Source organism: Choloepus didactylus, chromosome 6 (genome assembly GCF_015220235.1).
Source record: "Choloepus didactylus isolate mChoDid1 chromosome 6, mChoDid1.pri, whole genome shotgun sequence".
NCBI lineage: Eukaryota > Metazoa > Chordata > Mammalia > Pilosa > Megalonychidae > Choloepus > Choloepus didactylus.
Genome location: NC_051312.1, coordinates 19,378,709 through 19,400,787, shown reverse-complemented (window position 1 = coordinate 19,400,787; position 22,079 = coordinate 19,378,709). Strand labels below are relative to the sequence as shown.

The window sequence follows — 22,079 nt, the reverse complement described above, 5'->3', positions numbered from 1 at the left end:
GAGATAAGTTGGGCTGGCATTAGCTGGGATAATGTTATTTTATTTACTCACAAATAAAGTCCTAATATTGGTACTGAAGACACAATGATGATCAAAGTAGACCAGATCTTTGCCCTAAGAAAGTTTAAGAAGTGGACAGATTAAGGAATATTTTGGAGGTGGATTTATTAGGACTTGCTGATTAATTGATGTGTGGGCTGAAGGAGAAGGGGTCAGGGAGGACCTCTAGGTTCCCAGTTTGGGTAACAGGGTGGATAGTGGTGTCATTCACTTTGTCAAGGAACAGGTTCAGGAAGGTATGTGCTGAGTTCCAAGTTGAATGGGGTGACCTTGGGAGAGCCAAATGCGCAGGCCCAGGAGTCAGGTGGGTGTACTGATTTGAAGCTTAGAAGGGAGATCTGCATAGGAGATGGAGGCTTGAGAGTCATCAGCATTATTCATTCATTCAGAAATGTTTATTGTGCATCTCCTGTGCACCAGGCATTGTGTAGGAAGTGAGGATGCAGCGGTATGGAAAAAACAGACACAGTGCCCACTCTTGTGGAGTTTCGAGTTTAGAATGGGAGGCAAACATTAATGAAATTATTGAAAATTTGTAAGTGAGACAATAGCTCCTAAGGAGAGGTCCCCGCTGCTATGAGTCTAAAACTGGGGGATTGACTCAGGGAGGTCAAGGAGGGTTCCCCAAGGAAGAGATTTCCATAGGAAGGAAGAGTAGAAATAGTCTATATGAAGTCCCTGAGGTCTGAGGGAGCCTGATGAGGAAGAGGTGCTGAGAAAAGGCCAGTGTGGGTAGAGGGCAGAGAGAGGGGTTGTGGTATAGGCTGAGGCTGGCAGGCAGGCAGTGTCTTGAAAGATTTAATTGGTGTTTGCTGTATGCTGCACTTGCTGTTCCAAGCACTTTTTTTTTTAATGAACATTTCTTAATTCTTAACTTATTGAAGTTCTTGAATTCTCTATGGCATTTAACCATGTTGATCTGTCTCCATTTCAAATAGTTTTATCCTATCTTTCTTTCTTTTCCGAATTTATATCTATATCTATATCTATATCTATATCTATATCTATATCTATATCTATATCTATATATATATTTGTAGAGAAGTTGTAGGTTTACTGAAATATCATGCACAAAATATATAAAATACAGAGTTCCCATATACCACCCCACCATCAACACCTTGCATTAATGCAGTACACCTACCACAATTCATGAAAGAGCATCTCTACAATTGTACTACTAAGCACGGTCCATCATTCACAATAGGGTTCATTGTGTTGGTACAGTCCTGTTTTCTCTTTTAATTTTTTTTTCTGGTAACATATATGCAACCTAAAATCCCCCTCCAAGCACTTTTAACTTAATTGAATCCTCTTGTCAACCTTAGGAGGTGTACTATAAATAGCTCCATTTTACATATGAGGAAACTGAGGCACAGAGAAGTTAATAACACTAGTTATGCCTAGTAAGTGGCAGAGCTGGGATTTGAACTCAATAGTCAGGTTCTAGAATCTGGGGACACTCTTATCCAGTACTCTGAACCATGTTGAGGAATTTTTTTTTTTTATGGGACACCGTTAAAGAGTTTTAATCAGGGATGACGTGGTCATAATTGCTTTTTGACAAAAGGCTCCATAGAAAAAACCCTAGGGGAATTCTGGTGATAAAAGCCTTGAGAATGATTTATGAGGAAGGGAGGGTAAGGAACCCGAGCCCACTTACCTGTGGAGGAGCAGACCATCCACCTCAAGCCTTGTTATTGGAAGCTCCTGGGAAGTATTTCTCCTTCCTTTTCATTGATTGTCTGTGATCAACTTTCTCAAAAGATCTTCTCAGAGAGTTGTAACAAAGCTTTGACAAATAACAAATCTTATTGTTGGGGAGGCACCGGTCTTAAGATCCATCTGGTTTTTTCTTTTTCATCCTGAATCCTGGAGTTCAGAAACGTGCCAGTGGGAATTTGTGACGTTCTCTTGGGAGCAGACCTGGAACTGCAGATTGTCTCTAAAGGATGCTGGAGAGATCTTGGTGAAGGTTGTCTGGGAATCCCAGTGCCAGGACAGAGCCTCTTCCTTTACAGTGTCCTTCCCCTGTGGGCCTCTATTTTCAGTTTAAGATGTACATTGGGATACATGTCAACATAATCCCTAGGTCTCAGATGAAGTGATAGGAAATGTCAATGATATCAATAATCAGTCTTTGACGGTCTAGGTAGGGCTTTTCCAAATGTTACTTCCTTTGACCTTCAGAATGTTCCTGGGAATCATGCTTGGTGGTATTTTCTTTTCTTTTCTTTTTTTTTTTTTTTTAGCTATATATGTATCGATACAATAATGGGGTTATACTATCATTGCTTTATTCACTTAACAATATTGAGGATAGCTTTCTCCATCTCAAAAACATAACTCTTCCTCCCCTCCAAAATAGCTTTATTGTCTTTGTAAAAATAATGCATGCTAGTTGCAAAATAATTAAGCAAGAAGGAAAAGAACAAAGGAGAAAGTAAAATGTCATGTGAAATCTCATCCCCACAGAAATGGGGGCTGGTGAAGATTCTTCTTGATATAAATCAATGCACCTGTGAGTTAAATTTTCCATAAATATGATCATATTATATGAGCTCTTCTGTCATCTTCTTTTCTTACTCAGCAAGAAGTCATGGCCATTTTCCCATATCAATAAATAATAACTGACATCATTGTATCTAATGGCTACAAATCACTTTGTTGTATATGCATGTCATCATTTACTTAACTGGTCCCTTTTGGTTGACATTTAAGGTATTTCTAACTTTTCACTGTTATAAGTAACTCTGATGGATATCCCCTGAATTAGTCAAGGGGCCTGGAGGGCCAAGGCGACTGAGAACCGGGTGTAGAGAGACTGCTTTCCTAGGCCAGGAAGGAAGAGATTGACTCTCTTCTCAGGGACCTGGGACTTTGGGTTTCCACAACCCCTGGGGAAATCACCACGAAGGCAAAGGGGCTTGTTAGGTAAATGACTTGTTTGTGTTAAAGAAATACAGTCCCTAGACTACTGATCTGGGAGGGAGTCTCAGCAGGTGAGGTTGCCTGTATTTTCTGCAGGTAAGATGGGGTTTGTTCACTTGAGGGAGACCTCCCGCATCTCACCTGTGGAGCTGAAACCGAGCCATGTCCTCTGGCCCTCCCCACTGCATTCCCACTGGCACAAGTTGCCAACGCAGATTCCTCAAAAATGCCTCCTTCATTGCGTCAACCCTCTGCTCATGAGCGTGCAATAGTCTCCTTCATAAAGTTACTCTTTATGGTAGGCTTTGAAGGAAACTTTTTTTTTTTTTAAGTTGGGTTTATTAGGGAAATATGAGTTGCAAAAACACCCCAGGTGAAAAAGAAAACACTCCAAACATCCCATCAAGCCTAGTGGGGGCCTGGCCTTGCCCTCCCCAAAAGGCCGGCCGCCATCATTCTCTGGCAGCCACTTTGCCAGGGCATGTGTGTCTCAGCCAGGACTGCCCCCCACTCCCCACCAAAGGTGGAGAGGAGCCAAAGACCATTTAAAGGAACAGTGCAGAGGAATGGAGAGCTGTAAGGGAAGGCTCAGGAAGGGACAGGCTTTTGGCACTGAGCCCCTAAAATACATATTCTTTGAAATATCTAATGCCATTACCTTCGGGTACCTGGGACTTCTTCCCACATACAGATGGACATGGCAAAGCCCAACGGACACCTTTTTTTAATTATTATTATTAGAAACAAAATTCTCTTGACAATTTGATTAACATTTATAACATTTAATAATCATTCAACTTTTTTTTCAGAGTTTCTATGAAGTTTTTATTTTAAAGATTAAACTTATTTCAAAAGTATTCATATAAACCAATCAGATATGTATAAAGCTTTTATAATGAGTATCTGAAATAATTCTTTTTAATATCTACCTTCTTTCTTGGGATGACAGTAATATTGCTATGATAGTATTACATTTTCTTAAAATTAGTTGTTTTCAGGATTAATGGTTATTGGCAAATTTTGATTTTTATTACTCTGCTAAGGTAGAAAGAAACATGATGTTTAAAATTATCTTTCAATTTCCTGTGAACTATTTTATAGTAAAGAACTATTCACTATTAAGGGTTCTTATGCTTGAAGTTCTAAAAGTACTCTTCAGTCTCCAACTGAACTTTGTACATTCAGACTTTTTAATTTTAATTTTCATCACTGAGGTCTCCTTCATCACTGAAATATGTGCTTTTCTTTATCCTTGGTTGTCTTGAATCACGTGCTATTGAGGGGTCCCCTGAACTGGCTTTCCATCTTCTCTGGTCTTCCGTTTGTCTTGCTGGAAAGCTATGGCCTGAACACAGCTGTCAAGACCAGGATCTTCTCTTCATCTTCACTTTCTTCTGCTTCCTCAATTTCTTCTTCTGGTTCAGGAATTTTCTTTTTCTCTTTTTTTTTGGAGGTTCCCATTCTCCAAGCATATTTTTAGGACAGGCATAACTGAAGTGTCCACTTTCCCATAAAATTCAAAACACTTAGATTTAAAGCAGTTTTGCCTTTGGGTGAACTCAGCGGCTCCTCCATGGTCAGTAGCAACGCTTGCTGTTATCACTCCACCAAATAACTGCTGTTTATTGCCCTCGAAGGGTTTTGAGCAGATTCTTTATCCAAAAATAAAATAAATAAAGCCCCTTTACTCTTCCTGATATTATTATCTTTCATTACAGTGACTGTTACATCTTTGCCATACTTGGAAAATATCCGGTATAAGTCATTGTTTGTTGGGGAAGAGGGAGAGTTGGATACACACTCTGCACTTTTACCTGGGGCCAATCCACCACCCTTTCCTTCAGGCCAGGCAGGCCAGAGTGACCAGAGGGGTGAGAGCCCTCGGCCCAGCTGGGGCTCAACCCTGACAATTTCTCACCCCACAGGGTAGCTTTGACATTGTTGGCCCTGGGGAAAAGGGCACAGTTTTGAAAAAAGAAGAACAAGAATTATCCCTGTTGCTCTGTAAGCAGAGAGGAAGGTGCTGAGGCTGCAGCGGGCTTTCCCACGCGGGCCTGTGTTCTGTAAAGCAACTTCCCAGCAGCAGCGTGGGAAACTCGAGGGGAGGGTCCCCCCCTTTTGTCACCAGGGTTCAGTGTACTCTATTCTCCCTTCAAGGGCAGTCAATTTCTCCTTTAAAAGCTGCGAGCCATGAACAACGAGTTGAGAAAGATTGGTTTTCTGGATGCTGCTGGCGACGACCTCAATGCACCCCTGCTTTGCCAAATCCTTGTCACTTTCCCTCTGCACTAAATCCTCCTGGACCACCATGGTGGCTGCTTATGGGAGAGACCCCTGCCTAAAAATGCTTTATGTTGAAAACATTTCAAACTTGCAGGACAGTTTCAAAAGTAATACAAACTCAGCCTGTACAGAAGACTCCAATATATCCAACCCCCAGATACCCAGATTCACCAATTTTAAGATTTTGCCACATTTGCTATATCATTCTGTCTATACATCTATCACTCCATCTATATCTATCAATTTTTCAAACCTCTGAAAGTAGGTTGTATACATTACACTCCTTGAACACATAATACTTTCATGTATATTTCCTAAGAACAAGGATATTCACTTATGTAGCCATCTTAAAAAGTGGTTACCTAACCACTTAATAACTTATCAAGTTCAAGAACCTTCACATTGACATACAGTTCTCAGCTTATATTCCATTTTTTTCCTATGTCCCATTAATGACTGTTGGGTCTTTTCTCCTCTATTATTAGATCCTGCCCAGGATTATGTATTGCATGTATTTATTTTTATTTTTTAAATATAGTTTTACTGATATATTCACCTACCCTACAATTATCCACAGTGTACAGTCATTCACAGTACCATCATATAGTTGTGCATTCATCATCAGAATCAATTTTTTAACATTTTCTTTACTCCAAAAAAAAATAAATAAATAAAAAAACCTAAAACTTTCCATCCCCCCATCCCACCCTATCTTTCATTTAGTTTTTTTCCCCAGTTTTCTGCTCATCTGTCCATACACTGGATAAAGGGAACATGAGCCATAAGGTTTTCACAATCACACAGTCATATCATGTAAGCTATAAGAATCAAGACTACTGGGTTCCAGTTAAACAATTTCAGTTATTTCCTTCTAGCTATTCTAATACACTAAAAACTACAAAGGGATATCAGGTCCAGGGTCATGCCCGGGAGTCATGTCCCACATTTTAGGGAGATTTACACCCCTGAGAGTCATGTTCCAAGTAAAGGGGAGGGCAGTGAGTTTACTGCGGAGTTGGCTTAGAGAGAGAGACCATATCTGAGCAACAAAAGAGGTTCTCTGGGGGTGCCTCTTAGGCACAATTATAAGTAGGCTTAGCCTCCCCTTTTCAATAACAAGCTTCATAAGGGCAAGCCCTAAGATTGAGATCTTAGCCTACTAAATTGTTAGTTCCCAATGTTTGTGAGAATATCATTAATAACCCAGGTGGGGAAGTCCAACATTTCCACATTTTCCCCCAGTTCCTCAGGGGGTCCTTGCAGATATATTTTTATTTATCTCTGCCTAAATTACTTTGGGATCGTGTATTGCATTTAATTGTCATTGTCTCTTTAGTTGCAATTTGTAGATTTTATGATGATATTAAATAGTTGATGCTTCTCCCTGTGGCCTTCTGATAGGAAGGATCATTCGTTTTCCTTCCTCATTTAAATTAAGCTTGGTCACATGAGTGGGTTTGTCAAAGGGGGTTTGAGTTGAAGTTATTTGTGCCACTTCCCCTCTTTTTTTTCTCTTCTCTGACCCCAGCAATGTCCAAGACATAGGAGCTTCTTTTGTATCAGCCTGAGTTTTGCAAAAAAAGAGGAGCAGACTCAAAGCTGACTCATGATGGACTTGAATATGAGTGAGAAGTAAACTTTTTGCTATTGTAAGCCAGTGAGATTGTGGTGTTTGTTAACGCAGCAGCCTCAGCTGCTTGATACATTCTTTAGGGGCAAACTTCTTTTCTTGGCTGTAGACTGTATTAGTCAGGGTTCTCCAGAGAAGCAGAATCAACAGGATATATATGTCTACATATGATATATGTAATGAGATTTATTATAGGACTTGGCTTGTATGACTGTGGGGATTGGCAAATCTGAATTCCATAGGGCATGTTTCAAGTTGTGAACTCTGATGACAATTTCAGTGAATTCCTCAGGAGAAGATGGCTGGCTGAAGTAGAGGTAGAAATTCCTCTTTTTGACTGCAGAAACCATCACTTTTCCCTTTAAGATGAAACGGCTCTTATTGCTGAAGGCAATCTCCTTTGCTGATTGTAGATGTAATCAGCCATAGATGCAACCAACCGACTAATAATTGAAATCCACATAATACCTCAGAGTAACAATCACCTATCTGTAATTTGGGATCAGTCCTTCTTTCTCTACCCTCAGACACACTGACCAGAAAACCTTTCAGAAAAGGCTCATTCAGAAGTGAACCACTTCTGTGCTTATGCCAGTTAGATCAACCATCAGGATCCTCTAGGAAGAGAGAGCTGCAAAACCAAGGAGTTCTCCATTCTTATTATTTAGTGGTAGATGGGAAAGACCTGCTATGAGCTTTCAGTGTTTGCTTGTATATGGAACTGTGATGAGTTCTTTTCTGAGTAGTGTGGGTCCTTGGCCTTAGCTTATATGCTCTTGAAGGATATCCTGACAGGGATACACCTATAAAGGATATACACGCAGCCAGATGATGTATTTTCATCTTTTTTGATCAAGGGTAGATGTACATTAGTGGAACCAAGTCATAGAATTCCCGAAAGCTGGAGTTGAAGGGACTCTTGGGAAACATCTGACTCCAAATGTTTGGAGATGGAAAAAAGGCCCAGAGAAAGGCAGGTGCTTGCTAAGTTATATACAGTTGCTGAAAACAGGGCCTGGAGCCCTGGCCTTTCTGAATAAAAAAAAATTTCCTGAGATTACCCCATGCTGCTGTAGTCCTATACTGCAGTTTCCTGCTCTACTGGATGATCTGGATCTTTTGAGGGAATATGATGAGTCATTAACCATCTAGGGCACAGACAGACTCTCCATATATGGCAGTGAACTCTTTCCCAGCTGAGGCTATTTCCCCACTATCTGTCATCTGCTTACTCTGGGAGGAGTTGGGGTGGGAGAAACATGCAGCATTATAGCCTAGGCATAATGTCATTAGTGGGAGGAAGTGAAGTTCTGTTTCCATGGGAACAGTATAGGTTCTCATGGAGGGTTTAAAAAATAAAAAGTTGAACCTGAGAATTGAGGCCATCTATATCGTCATAGCTTAACTATTAGGACCGAGAACTGAAACACTGTGTGGCAATGTGGCTTAACTAAATGTTCCAGGAATGCAGGCCTAGGAAAACATGGCTGAAAACCAATAAATAACGTCACTGTTTGCTTCATACCAATTTATCTGAACACAAAACTTACTCCTCTTGGCAAACAACTCACCTGTCGAGACAATGGATTACTCACCTGGACAAATAATTTTCTCATCAAATAATAGTTTATCAAGATTTATTTCCAGGCCCTCCCCACCTGTGTCCACCAATCCTAGACTCTAATATCACAAACTGTCCAACCCTGATCTGTTTGTTCCCAGTTCCAAAAGATCCACCATAAACTGCTTGAGTTCAGACCCTCAAATCCTAGAAAAATCCTCCCCCAGCTTCCTCCTTTTGAGGCCCTACTGAGACTCTGCCAAAGTAGTATTCTCTCTTATTACAGTGGGTGTAATAAACTTAGATTTGCTTGACAATCAAACAATTTTTTGGTGTTTTTTTGAAGAGTTAGGTAACAAGCTATACTTTCCCCAGGGTTACTTGAGGATGTTTTGCTTCCTGTTATTTTTAGCACATTTTGCTTCCTCTTCGGGCTACTTTTATTTCTCTAATGATGATAATAAGAAAATAAGGAGAAAAAGCAGAGTCACCATCGCTCCTGTGGATGAAGTTTACCTCGTCATCCCATAGGTTCACCAGTACTGCCAAGAGGGCTCTGGTTTCGTGTGAATTTCAGGACTAGAAGGCATCTTACATAGATTGTTTTTCCAACTACTTTCTTTTGCACAAGGAAATATTGAGGTTCTGACACAATAGGTCCTTCTCTGGTTGGGGAGAGAGATGCTAAAATTGGTTATTTTAAGCATTTCACTTCTTTCACAAGCCCTGAATATTTCAGTCAGTCTTCAACGAATCTCTGCTTGCCCACTCTTGAAACCAGCCTGGACTTGCCTTGGTAGATGAAGTTGCCTCATGGCTTGTTGTGACTCACAGAGAAAACTCCCTGCTGCCTTTAAGATGGGGCCCAGGAAGGGGTCAGGGGAGATGTAACTGACTTAGAGAATTGGGGCTTTCTTTGGTGCAAGAAGAATGGGGTCAAGGCAGCTGTACCATGGACCCCATCACGTCCTAATTCTTTCTGCCCCTTCTATTTTACCTCTTTTTTCCCCTCTCTCTTCCAAGTTGTCCTTCTGAAGCTCTAGAGAAGGTTCCTGGTAGGAGTCAAGGATCCATAGAATTAACAGAAATCTGCACCCTGGAGGAAATTATGGGAAATTATGGGTTCTTTGGATTTTTGGAAGGCAGTAGGAATGTCAACTTGTTGCATAATTCCCCCAAATCCAAAACGTTTTAGGCAGTATAGTAGAGCATGGGCTTTGGATTCAAATGGACCTGGCTCCATTATTTATAAATCATGTATGACTTTAGACAAGATAGTTTCTTAGACCCTCAGTTACCTCATTTGTGAAATAGGTATAACCTACTTGTCGAATTGTTGTTAGAGTTACCTGAGATAGGATGTACAATGTGCTTCACAGAATGCCTCATGCACGTATTCAATACATATGAGCTATCAATTATCATTATTTGGAAAGAACAGTATATTGATTAAAGTCCTGAGCCTTTTACAGTAACAGCGACTGGTATTCTTGTTATCATCTGCCACCTTAAAGCCTGAAATCCAAAGAGTAAGAGGTGAAATATAAATAATAAACAACTATCCTTTAATCCCTGATTAAGTGAGTATCCAGCTCTGTGCTAGGCTCAGGGGGGTGCAGTGAAGTGCGAGGTTTGGTTCTTGCCTCAGGAAGTCACCAGATAATGGTGAGCAGAGTCTTTTGGAAATGTGACTTTGTAGGAAGAATTCAGCACTGTCCCAGTGACAAATGTGCTTGCATCTTGTATTAGTTTCCTGTGACTGCCGTAATAAAGAACCACAAATTAAAATGACATAAACTTATTACCTCACAGTTCTGGAGGATCAAAGTCTGAAATCAAGTTGTCGGCAGGGCCAAGCTTCCTCTAAAGTCTATGGGGTTCTGGAGGTGGCTCGCTGGAATCCATGGTGTTCTCTGGTCTGTGGCATAACTCGATCTCTGCCTCTATCACTTGGTGGTCTTCTCTGTCCGTCTCTGTCCAAAGTTCCTCTTTTTATAAGGACACCAGTCATATTTGACTAAGGTAATAAACTTATTACCCACCATACTCCAGTCTGACTTCATTTTAACTTGCCTAATTCTTTCTGTGATGATCCTATTCTCAAATAAAGGTCACATTCTCTGGTAATGGGGGTTAGGACTTCAAAATATCTTGGGTGTGTGTGTGTGTGTGTGTGTGTGTGTGTGTGCACAATTCAATCTATAACACGTCTGTATGCTGTTCTTGGGAAGGAGAGCCCATGAAAAGGCAGGCACTGGTGAGGATGCTAATGTACCATCTTTGTCCACTGTCCTTTTTTCTGGGACAAGGGAGATGTGGAAAGAGAGCTCAATATCAGGCACCAGGATCTGAGAGGTGGAGTCTTCAGAAGAAGCCTAACCCCAAACAGATTTTGTACGTAGCATGAGTTTGGAGGGACCCAGGAACATCCCTTTCCTCTGGGTCTGACTCCTGGTGAGCCAGGTTTGACTTCCAATAGTGTTGAAGACAAGAAATCCAGTATTAGTCCTTTCCCCAAGGGCACACTGCTTGTTGGCCAAACTTCATGCCTGACTCTGAGTTCACTTCTGAGGTTGCTTTTCTTATCTCAACCCGGGTTTTGACATCTTATCTTTCTTTTTCTGGTATTTGGCCCTTGGCCCATCCTTGGTTTAGAGTCGCCACTCTACTCTCTGGATCTGATAACATGCCCCAGGTCTACCTACTATAGAACTATAGGGTTTAATCCATTATCCTTAGATTGTGCTGTACACGTTATTGCAAGTGATTCTGTGCAATTCCTGCCTGACTCACTATTTCAACTTGCTAGCCATATTGGACTAGGCATCATGCTTATGAGGTCAAAGTGGTGGATTTGATCCTACCTGTGGTTTTCTAGTCTGAAGGAGGAGTGAACACATTTTTGTGCCTATTGAAACAGATCAAAGTAGAAGAGAAATAGAAGTGAGAGTATTTAAAATTATGCCAGCCTCTCTTTTATCTAAGGGTGGAGATCATAGGTTAACTTGGAATCCACTTTCTTTGATTGGGGACTCTCCTAGTTAAGCAAAAATAGGTCTGGTAGGAAACTTTTCCTGGTGGAAAAGGATGTAACAGTGGAGGTGGATCAATTTATATGAGCGACCAAGGAACTGGGAGAGAATGGGTCAGACCTCAATATATGCTCTCCAAGGTTTGAAGGGTGAACCAGGGTGACTTTCATGGGAAGTCTGTGGAAGGGAAGGGCAATAAAGCCAATTATTTTGAGGACAAAAGAGTCTGTGGAGACCTGAGTTGAAGACAGTGGCCTAAGAGTTCCTGGAGGGAGGTTGGGTCAATCAGAGTGTGACTGAAGGTTATGAAACTGGATTCAGAGCTCAGTCCTGTCTGATTCCTTAATCTATGTAATTTCTGTTTATCTTATCTTCTCATTTATCTACCTTCATTTTTTTCTGCCCCAGCATTTCTGGTTCATGGTGAAAGAGAAATAAGGAATTTTGCAAGCATTGTTGAGTGGCCTGGGGACAGCTTTATGACCAAATAGGTCAGGCTTTATTAAAATGATGTGATTTCTCCATGACTGCCAGGCTGGGGAACAGGAAACGAGGGACTAGCATGGCTAGATGAGGGACTCAGAAAGGCAGACGCCTCACTGCATTTTTTCAGGCTTCCTCTTGGAGAAGTATGGTTCTTCCAGGTGGACCCCCCCAGTTGTTGTGAGATTTGTGGCTTCACTAAACTTTCTCCACTGGATAGAAATTCTGAGAAAAAACAACAACAAAATAATACAGGTTACAGAAACTATTCGGTGATTCAGTGTAAAGGTAACTAATAACAATAGCTAATATGTGTTGAGCACTGATTAAATGCCTGACAAAGGTCTAAACGTTAAATCTCCATTAATCTTCACAAACCGTCTTATTAGATAATTAATATTGACATACTCATTTTTCAGGTAGAGACCAAAGTCATACAGGTTTATGTGACAGATCTGAGCTTCATTCCTAGGTTTGGCTGCTCCAAATACCATCTCTGGACCTCAAGTCTGTCCTACTTACCTAAGTGGGGAAGGCAGTGACCCTGGAGAATATTGTGCAAACACAAAAACCAAGCTTGATAGAGCCACTGTAGAGGACCCCACAAAGATCTGGGACTAAATTCAAAACAATTCAAGGACAATCCCATTAGGGGTTATTTTGGTTACCGCTTGATAAATCAGAAATCTCCTCAAAAGTTAGTGTCTTAAAACTACAACAATTTATTATTTTTCACAGTTCTGTGGGTCAGGAATTTAGGCAGGGCTTGGGTCAGGAGGTTCTGCTCTGGGTGGTATACATGAGTCACTCACTCGGCTGCAAGCAGATGGCCACTGGGCTGTCCTAAGACATCAAGGAGGCTTTCCCAAAGGTCTGGTGCTCAGTGCTTCTCCACCTGGCCTTTCCACATGAGAGTTGGGGCTGCTTCACAGCATGGTGGTCTCAGAGTAGGCTTCCGAGATAAAGGAGGTAGAAGCTGCCAGTCCTCTGGAAGGCTAGGCTTGGAACTGGCATACTGTCGCATACTGTTACATTCTGTTGTTTAAAAGAAGTCAGAAGTAGTGTTGCCAGATGAAATGCATGGAAATTTTTTTAGTATACGTATATTCCAAACATTTCATGGGACATACTTATACCAGAATTTATTCATTGTTTATCTGCAATTCAAATTTAACTGGGTATCCTGTATTTTTATTTGCTAAATCTGGCAACCCCAGTCACAAAACTAGTCCAGACTCAAGGGGAGGGGAAATGGTCTCCCTACCCTGATGGGAAGAGTGGTATGTGCATCAGAGACGGAAAGGATTAATGGCACCATCATTGAAGACTCTACCTTAGAGGTCCATGAGATACTTCTTAAGTTAGTGGAGACAATGTGGTGTAGTGGTTTATCCTGGGGGTTCTAGAAGCTGAGTGTGAATCCTGGCTCTGTCACTGGTTAATTATGTAATTAATTCACCCTTCTGGGCCTCAGATCCCTCATTTTAAACATGGGAATATGGATAGTTTGTGCTTTATGCTTCCATCCTTCAGTGTCCCTCAGAGGATCACATCTACGGTGACCACATCCCCAATACTGCCCTTCCATTGGCAGAGGGGCCAGTCGTACCTTGGCGCTTTTCTCAATCTTGCCCTGGAAAAAAGCCAAGACACACATGTTTCACTTTTGAAGATAAACCCCCTAAATAGACTATTAGCTCAGCTTTATTACTTTCTCAAAGCTTCAATCATGCTGGAACCTAGTAATCTGACCTTAATGTAGCACTGAGGATAAGGCCCCAGGAAGAAACATAAAAGAAAAATGCATGCTTTTTCATGAAGCAAAAATGGGTTGAAGAAATCTGAGACTTAGAAATGGGGGCTTTTGTAATAATAATATGCTAGCAAGATCCTTCTAACCTGTGCTTGTTATAAAATGAAGATACCCTTCTGGCTCCTGGAACTATGGGAAAACTCGGGCAGTGATTTCTGCTCTGGAGAGAGAATGAGGAAGCAGTATGACTACATCCCTGAAATGGATTCTTTTGCCTTTTCCACATTTGTGAGCAGCTTTCTGCCCATCACTGGGCCATCTGTGAACTGGTGTCACTGACCTCTGGCAGATGCAGTGTGTTTAGCTCATATGTGTGTTGGATTTAACCATGGAGTGTGACGGTCACACTGAGTGAAAACCTTTGGTTGACAAAAAGAGACTCCAGGAGTTGGAGGGTGGGTTTCTCAAGCAGAACCCATCTGTGGGGACTTCTGTGCTGGGGCTGCAAGGGCCAGAACGCACATTTGGGCTGAATGGCTGAGTGTGACTCGAGAAGTCATAAGAGGAAGGGCCACGAACGCAGAGGTGTCAGAATGGGAGCCCCCTGAGAAATCTCGAAGGATCCCAACCCATTCCATAGATTCCAGAGTCCTTCTCTGGTTTTCCTTTTTGCATTGGTCTTCCTCGGGAACAATTTGAGAGCCCTCCAGTCTTGCTCACAACATTTGTTTGCTGGTACTCTAAGTGTAAGTAGAGCAATTTGAGTCATTTTTATAAAGAATTGTGCTTTTGAGTTTAAAAGCACAAATGAGTAGAACCACATACTATGCTGTTTGATGCAATAATAACACCTGAGAGAAGTCACACTGTTCAGATGCTGAGGTTAAAGCTTAGACATCTAGTTTATCTGGCAGCGCTTTGCAGATTTGTGGGCATAGAGCTTTCAGGGTAAAAATGACTCTGGAGGGCTGGTCTTGAAACCTCAGACTCTCAGAATGGTGGCACACATTGTATTTCCTAAACATCTTAGAGTAGAGGAGGGGGCTCGGAGCCTGCTGGTAGTCTCTTCATTGAGCAAATCTGTCTTCACAGAGTTCATACACCGTTAACTGCCTGTGAGTCATCTAATTCTGTTCCTTGGGGCTGAGGTCCTAGAGAGGGTGGGGATAATAACTGGGTCTGTGATGCTCTAGAAAGGGAGATCAGCACCCAGTACCCTGATCTGAGGAAGTAGGAGGTGTTACCAACCCTCTTTGGGCTGAAACCCCATAAAGGGCCTCCTGTCCAGTGTCACTTGCACAAATACAATGAAACCAGATTCAGTGAAGCAAAGCATAACTGTATTCTTTGGCCAAAGAATGGAGAAGAGTGGACTTATGTCCAAAGGGCACCTCCTCTCTGAGGGGAGGTGAGTGTGGTTCTTTTATAGGGGGTCAGGGGATGCGTCGGCAGGAGGCTGATGCGAGTGGGTAGTGGGGTTTCATCATTGGTTCTGATCTTCGATATGCTAGAACATACTTTTACATACATCAATGTTCAGAAAATGGCATCTGAATCCTGCCCAGAGGTGAAGAATTTACTGTTATAAAGAGCAAAGGTAAAGAAAGGTCAGGGTTGGGGGCTTAGTGTGCATGCTCTGGGAAGGGGACTTCCCCGGCTGTGGCAGGGCAGGAACTTGTGGCCAGTGTCAAGATGGGTTCTTGCCATTTCATTGGCTGGGGACTTTGTTATTCACCTTAGAGCAATGGGGCAATGGCTGTGGGAGCTGCAGTTCTCAACAGCTTCTTGAAGGTGTTTGCTTGCTTTATTTTTCTGGAAACAAGCAAAACTCAAGCAGAGACAGAAGTTAGATGGAACAACTTTTTTGGTCAGAGTTCCTCCTGATGACAGAGGGTACCCACTCCCCGGCAGGGTTCAGGAATCTTCTGGAGGGTATCTGCCCCTCCCTGCAATAATAGTTGCCTCTGGCCAGCTCCAGCTGGAGATGTTCTCAGATAGTTTAGGTATTCCTACATGTCAGTGACTCTTATCACATTTGGGTTTAGGTGAAGGGAGAGAAGAGGAGAAGGCAGCTCCATTTGGAGGGGCGGTGTTTATGGGGTGAAAATTGTTGCATGACTTGTCTCTCTGGGCAAACATTGCCATGTTTTCAGCTGCTCCTGCTTGCAGCCCTCTGCTTGGTCTACCCTCCATGCCTCTTAGGTCCCTCATGCATCTATTTCTGGGAAGCCTATTTACTTCTCTTAGTTTATGGGGTGATGTGTGTAGGAGTTCATAAGATTAGGAAGCAGAGTCTCAGTTTGCCAGGGCAATGAAGGAGGGGCTTGGTGCCCCTTCTCTGCTCCTAGGCCCTAAAGGAAATTATTATTAAAAGGAAAGGGCTCTGTTATGGCTTTTTTTCATGAAAATATTTTAGTCCCTAAACTTCTGAGTCTGGGATGGAAGTGGGTGGTGATGAATTAGGGGACTGGTTAGAGCCTGCTCTTTTTAGGATGTTAAGAAAAATTATTCCCAACCTGTAAAGAAAGTCAGGACATGACTGCATATGATTTCACTGTCATCCTAAAGCACTGATTAACAGGTCCACCCAAGGATGATTAGATTTCCTAAGAAAATGTTGTCTCACTTTGCTCTCTGTGAGAAATGAAGGGCTCAGACTCATGAACTTGGAGGATTGGTCTGGTAGAGATACGATTTCTTCTTTGTCTTATTCATGGGGCTTAAGTCCAGCTGTGATGGCTCAACCCATCCTGCCTAAATTTCTCTTTTTCCCTTTTCACCAGACCTACAACTGTCAGGTTTGGTTTTCCCTCTTTCCTCTTTCCACCATCCACATTCCTAATTCCATGCTTTTTCTTCTTTCTGGGTAATTTATACATTGAAGTAATTCTGTGGATTTAGGAGCTCATAGCTAGAGGTAGATCAAGTAGAACTAAGCCATTTACACCCTCATTCCTGCTACCTCAGACTCTCCAGAGATATTGGGAGGAATATGGGGATTCTACCACCCATGGAATGGGATTCAAGACAATTTTATTTGAATCTCAAAAAGATATGGAACCTCACTCCTGTGGCTGAGAGATTTCAAATGGAGTTTTAGAGGCACTCTAGAGGGTATCCTTATGCGCTATATAGATATCACTTTTTAATTTTTAGTGTGTTGGAATGACTAGAGGGAAATACCTGAAGCTGTCAGACTGCAACCCAGTGACCTTGATTCTTGAAGACAATTATATAACTATGCAGATTGCAGAGTGTGTCTGTGTGATTGTGAAAACCTTGTGGCTCACACTCCCTTTATCCAGTGTATGGACAGATGAGTGGAAAAATGGGGACAAAGATTAGATGAAGAATAGGGTGAGATGGGAAGATTTAGGTGTTCTTTTTTGCTTTTATTTTTATTTTGGAGTAAGGAAAAGCTTCAAAAATTGATTCTGGTGATGAACGCATAACTGTATGATGGTGCTGTGAATAACTGTACACTGTGGGTGACTGTGGGGTGTGTGACTATATCTCAATAAAACTGTATTTGAAAAAAGGTAAATGAACAATGGCGGGGGAGGAGAGGAATGAGATGTTTTAGATGTTCTTTTTTATTTTAATCTTTATTTTACTTTTTGGATAATGAAAATGTTCAATGTTTGATTGTGGTGATGAATGCACAACTATATGACGATACTGTGAGCAAACTGATTGTGCACTTTGAATGATTGTATGTTATGTGATTATATCTCAATAAAATTGCATTAAAAAAGATACAGAACCTCAGTTGACATCTGGGTTGCACAGTAAATCTCCTCTACTTCCCCCCCCCCCCAGTAAATTAGTAAGATTGACTACTTTTACAAGAAAAAAGAGTTTTTTCTTAAGGGATAAAGGTAATTTGATTTTGATTGAAAATGTTATGTGTTTTTTCAGCTTTTTATTTTGCGTAAATTGGCCTTTTATGTAAAAATGGCAGCTCATCATTGCTGTAGACCACATTCTGGTCCCTAGGTAATTTTAGTAGAGATTTCTGTACCGGGACTCCATTCTCCCACAAAGTCAAGTGACTATTGTCTCTTTCCTCTACTCAAACACCCACATGGACCATTTTTCCAATGTCATGAATTTGGAAGGGCAATATTTCCTATAGAACCTCGTAGAGAAGGCTGCTCTGGTTGAAACATGTCATTTCACTTTTCAGCGTTCAATGATACTTTCTATTTTTGAGAAATCTCAAGACAGGAGGAAGGTAGAATCCAGCTCTCACTGCTGAAGTAAAAGGAAAAGTCTATTTCAATCTCCCAGGGCTCTATAAGAAGTGTGGACATAACACATCAGTGGATGAAGGGTATCTGTTCTGCCAAACAGGTGGATACTCCTTCTTAGGACTTGAACTTCAGGGAGTGATGAAAAGGTGTAGGACTTGCTAGAAGTGATACGTGCTTGGATGCAATAGATTCTGGTGTGGTGGCTAGCATAGGTGTGGCTTTTTCCAGCAGCAGAGTAAAGGTGAATGTTCAGAGGCAGTGGTGCTGGCTGTAGCAATGGAGAATGTTCAAAAGTGATGCCCAAAGTGGTGACAGCCTACACAGACCATTCTAGTGGCAGGGTTTTAGCTGTGCCTTGCCTCTCTTGATTCCTGTCCTAGCTGAGTTCTCTAGGGTTCTTTTCTATTTTATAAGCTATCAAATATCTTTTGAACAAATCATTTTCCTATTTAGGTTAAGAACCCTAACTTGTACAGCAGCCTTGACATCTTTATTCCTTAGGCTATAGACCAGGGGATTCAGCATGGGGATCACAATGGTGTAGAACACAGAGAGGATCTTGTTATAGGCTGAGGCACTTTCAGGGTTGGGTTGGACGTACACAAGGAACACAGATCCATAGAAGAGGAAGAGGGCAGTGAGGTGGGAGGCACAGGTGGAGAAGGCCTTGTGCTGGGCTTCTAGGGACCTCATCCTGCAGATTGTGACCAGGATGTAGGCATAAGAGACCAAGATGACTGAGACTGTGGGAATAGTCACCAAGGCAGAAAAGAAGAGCAGGATGACATTGGCCTTGGTGGTGTCTGAGCAGGCCAATTGGAGCACAGGGGGGATGTCACAGAAGTAGTGATCAATGGTGTTGGGGCCACAGAAAGGCAATCTGAAGGCATTCCCTGTCTGTACAGCTGAAATGAACATACCCGCAGCATAGGTGACCACCACCAGTTGTACACACAAGCGCTTGGACATGATGGTGTGGTAGAGGAGAGGATGGCAGATGGCCACATATCGGTCATAGGCCATGATGGCCAGGAGTAGACACTCTCCTGTGCCATGGATACACATGAGAACCATCTGGGCCACGCAACCTGCAAAGGAGATGGACTGGTCAGTGGAGAGAAAGCTGATCAGTAGCCGGGGGGTGAACACGGAGGAATTGCAGACATCAAGGAAGGAGAGTGCACTCAGGAGGAAGTACATGGGGGTGTGGAGGGCGGAGCTGGTGTGGATCAGATCTATCATGCCTAGGTTTCCCACCAGAGTCATGGAGTAGATCAGCAGGAAGACGGCGAAGAGGAGTTGTTTCTGGTCTGCCTGGTCTGTGAGGCCCAGCAGAATGAACCTCATCACTGTGGTGTGGTTCTGCCCCAGTGTCATCCCACTGGAGTGTTTTCCATATGACAATGAAGAGAGGAGAAACAAGAATGTTAAACTCTAGCCAAAGAGGCAGCCTTTAATATACTCTACAATTCAAGAGCCACATCTCCCACTGAGTATCAGACTTTACCCCAAATCCCACATCAGTTTCATCCTGTCATGCTGATGCTTAAAACACTTTAAGGATTCCCTTTTTCCCTTAGATCACATCTAAATTCTTCAGCCTCCCAAATGTCCTCTACGGCACATCTCTATGCAACCCTGCTCTCAGTTTACCTTTTAACAATTCTGAACAACTTACAGTTCTACAAATTCACTTTGTTATTGCAAATGTCTATGCCTTTCCATATTCTATTTTCTTCTTGGAATAACCTTTGGTCTCTCTGAACCCAGCTTAGAGCTCTGTCCTCCACCTCTTTCCTCTTCTTTGGGCCACCTTGAATTTTGTAGATAATCTTTTAGTTCAATTAATGACACTATATTTTAACATTTAAGAAATGCCCACCCATCTTTACTATTGGATTTCCTTACTCCTGATGGGAGAAATGTTATTTATCATCACAATAATTTGTCCCTAGTGTCTATCATGGTTCTTGGTGTCAATGAATGAATATTAATTACTAATTAGATAAGAAAGTCTTCCTTACGCAGGTAATGGTGGAATCCTTTTAGTTGTTTAGGCAAAAAAAAACCTTCTAGCCATTTTAGAAACTTTTTTACTCAGCCTTCATCCAACCTGTCAGCAAATCATATTGGCTTTACCTTCAAAATATAAACTGACTCCCCACTCTATCCAGGACCTCATCTTATCTTGCTTGAATTATGCAATTGCTCTTAACTTATCAGCAGAGCAGACAGAGTGAAACTCTGAATGCAAAAGGAAAAACCAAAATCTTCACAGTGGACCTCAAAGCCCTACTTTCTTACTTTGTTCCCTTTATTTTCCCTTTCTATCCTCTTTTCTACTCTTCTCACCCTTGCTTACTCTGCTCTAGCTCCACTTTCCTTCCTGCTCTTCTTTGGACATGCCAGCTGTGCTGGTTTGTACCCTAGAAAAGGCCATGTTATTTGTGGATGTAGTCTTATTGTGGGTGGGACATTTTGGTTAGGTTGTTTCAATTGAGATGTGACTCACCCAATTCAGGATGGGTCTTAATCCTTTACTTGAGTCCTTTATGAGAGAGCTCACATACAGAGAGAAACACCCACAGAAGCCAAAAGAGCTGCTAAAGCCAGAACTTGAGAGCAATGAAACCCAGGAGAGAAGGACCAGCAGGCACTGGCTTTGTGCCTTCCCATGTGACAGAGATGTCCCAGATGCCAGCAGCCTGTCTTCATAGAAGGTATCCTCTTGTTCATGCCTTAATTTGGACATTTTCATGGCCTGAAAATTATAAAATTGTCATCTAATAAACCCCCTTTGTAAAAGCCAACCCATTTCTGGTATATTGCATTTTGGCAGCTTTAGCAAACCGAAACCCCAGGCATGCTTCAGGACCTTGGTACTAACTGTTTCCTCTCCTTGGAACATTCTTGCTGCATTTAGCTACATGGCTCTTCCCTTTAAGTCTTGACTCAGTTGTCTCCTGCTACTGAAGTCCTCCCTATCCATCTTATTTAAATCTAAACCCTCTCCCACCCCAGCACTCCTTATTCCCATCGAACTTATTATTTCTGACATGCAATAAACAAAAAACTTACTAATTTTGTTTATGATCTTTGTCCTGACATTAGAATGCGAGGACCATGAAGACAGCCATTTTTGTCTATTTTGTTCATTGCTATGTTTCCAAGTAACTGGCACATAGTAGGTCCTCAACAAACACTTGTTGAATGGGTGAATAAAAGCAATAAAGAACATACAGAGTCTCTTCAAAGCAAACCAGGCTACAAAGAGCATAGTTACTACCCAGCTGGGTGAGCTCAGCATGCCATTTACCAGAATCAGGTGAAAAAAATTTGCAAATGATTAAGATGAAAATTGGGTAAGACCAGCACTTGTAAGGTGATGTACTGTTTTGGGAAGCTCAGTACAAGCTGAAAGCTTGTGGGGCCTTGTTGTCATAGCAGCAGAACCGGATTCAGGTCACTAATACATGAAGGTGGGCTGAACCCTCCAGCATGTTCCCCTCTTCCAGTCTGGAACTTTTGGCCCAAGTCCCTAAATCCACAACCCTGGTCTTGAATCTCAGACAACCACAAATTAGTAAGTCAGTTGCTGTGGAGGCCTTGGGATGATTCTTTTCAGATGAGTTTATGCTTTTCCATCCTATATTGATAATTTGTGTAAGTTGTATTTATACACATATAACCAAATTTTGTAATAATTATGCTCGTTAATATGTTTTGAATGTATGTATTGAATATGTATACTATTTAAGGTGTTTGAAACATTTAAGAGTCTCTTCTTAATTTGATTAGAAATATTGTGCATGTCTAAATTGAATCAACTATTTTTATTTTCGATTTTGACTTTGCTAAAATACAGAATGTATTTGATATACTAAATGTATACAGTATGATTTAGTAGATTTGAAGAGTTGTTTAATTTCTTATCAAGGCATTTGAAGGGCTTAGGAAATCAGGTCTATTAAATATGTGATTGTGATTAAAAAAATTTAAGAAAAGTTAATCAAGTTTTAAATAGTGCTTACATGTTTAGGAGAATTTGTATCCTTAGATTTTTTTTTAAGTTTTTTTTTTTTTAATGGGACTA

General features: G+C 41.6%; 1 protein-coding gene and 1 pseudogene across 1 annotated transcript; both read right to left on the bottom strand.

Moving 5' to 3' along the window:
- Nucleotides 1-4,187: 4,187 nt before the first annotated feature.
- LOC119536654 lies at nt 4,188-5,301 on the bottom strand (annotated as a pseudogene).
- Nucleotides 5,302-12,860: 7,559 nt separating this feature from the next.
- Nucleotides 12,861-19,363, bottom strand: LOC119536653 (olfactory receptor 1009-like). Its single transcript, XM_037839489.1, has 4 exons — nt 18,796-19,363; nt 18,455-18,723; nt 13,538-13,613; nt 12,861-13,015 (listed from the first exon to the last, which is right to left on the bottom strand). The coding sequence occupies exons 1-4, from the start codon at nt 19,361-19,363 to the stop codon at nt 12,861-12,863; spliced, it is 1,068 nt and encodes a 355-aa protein (XP_037695417.1).
- Between the last annotated feature and the right edge of the window lie 2,716 nt (nt 19,364-22,079).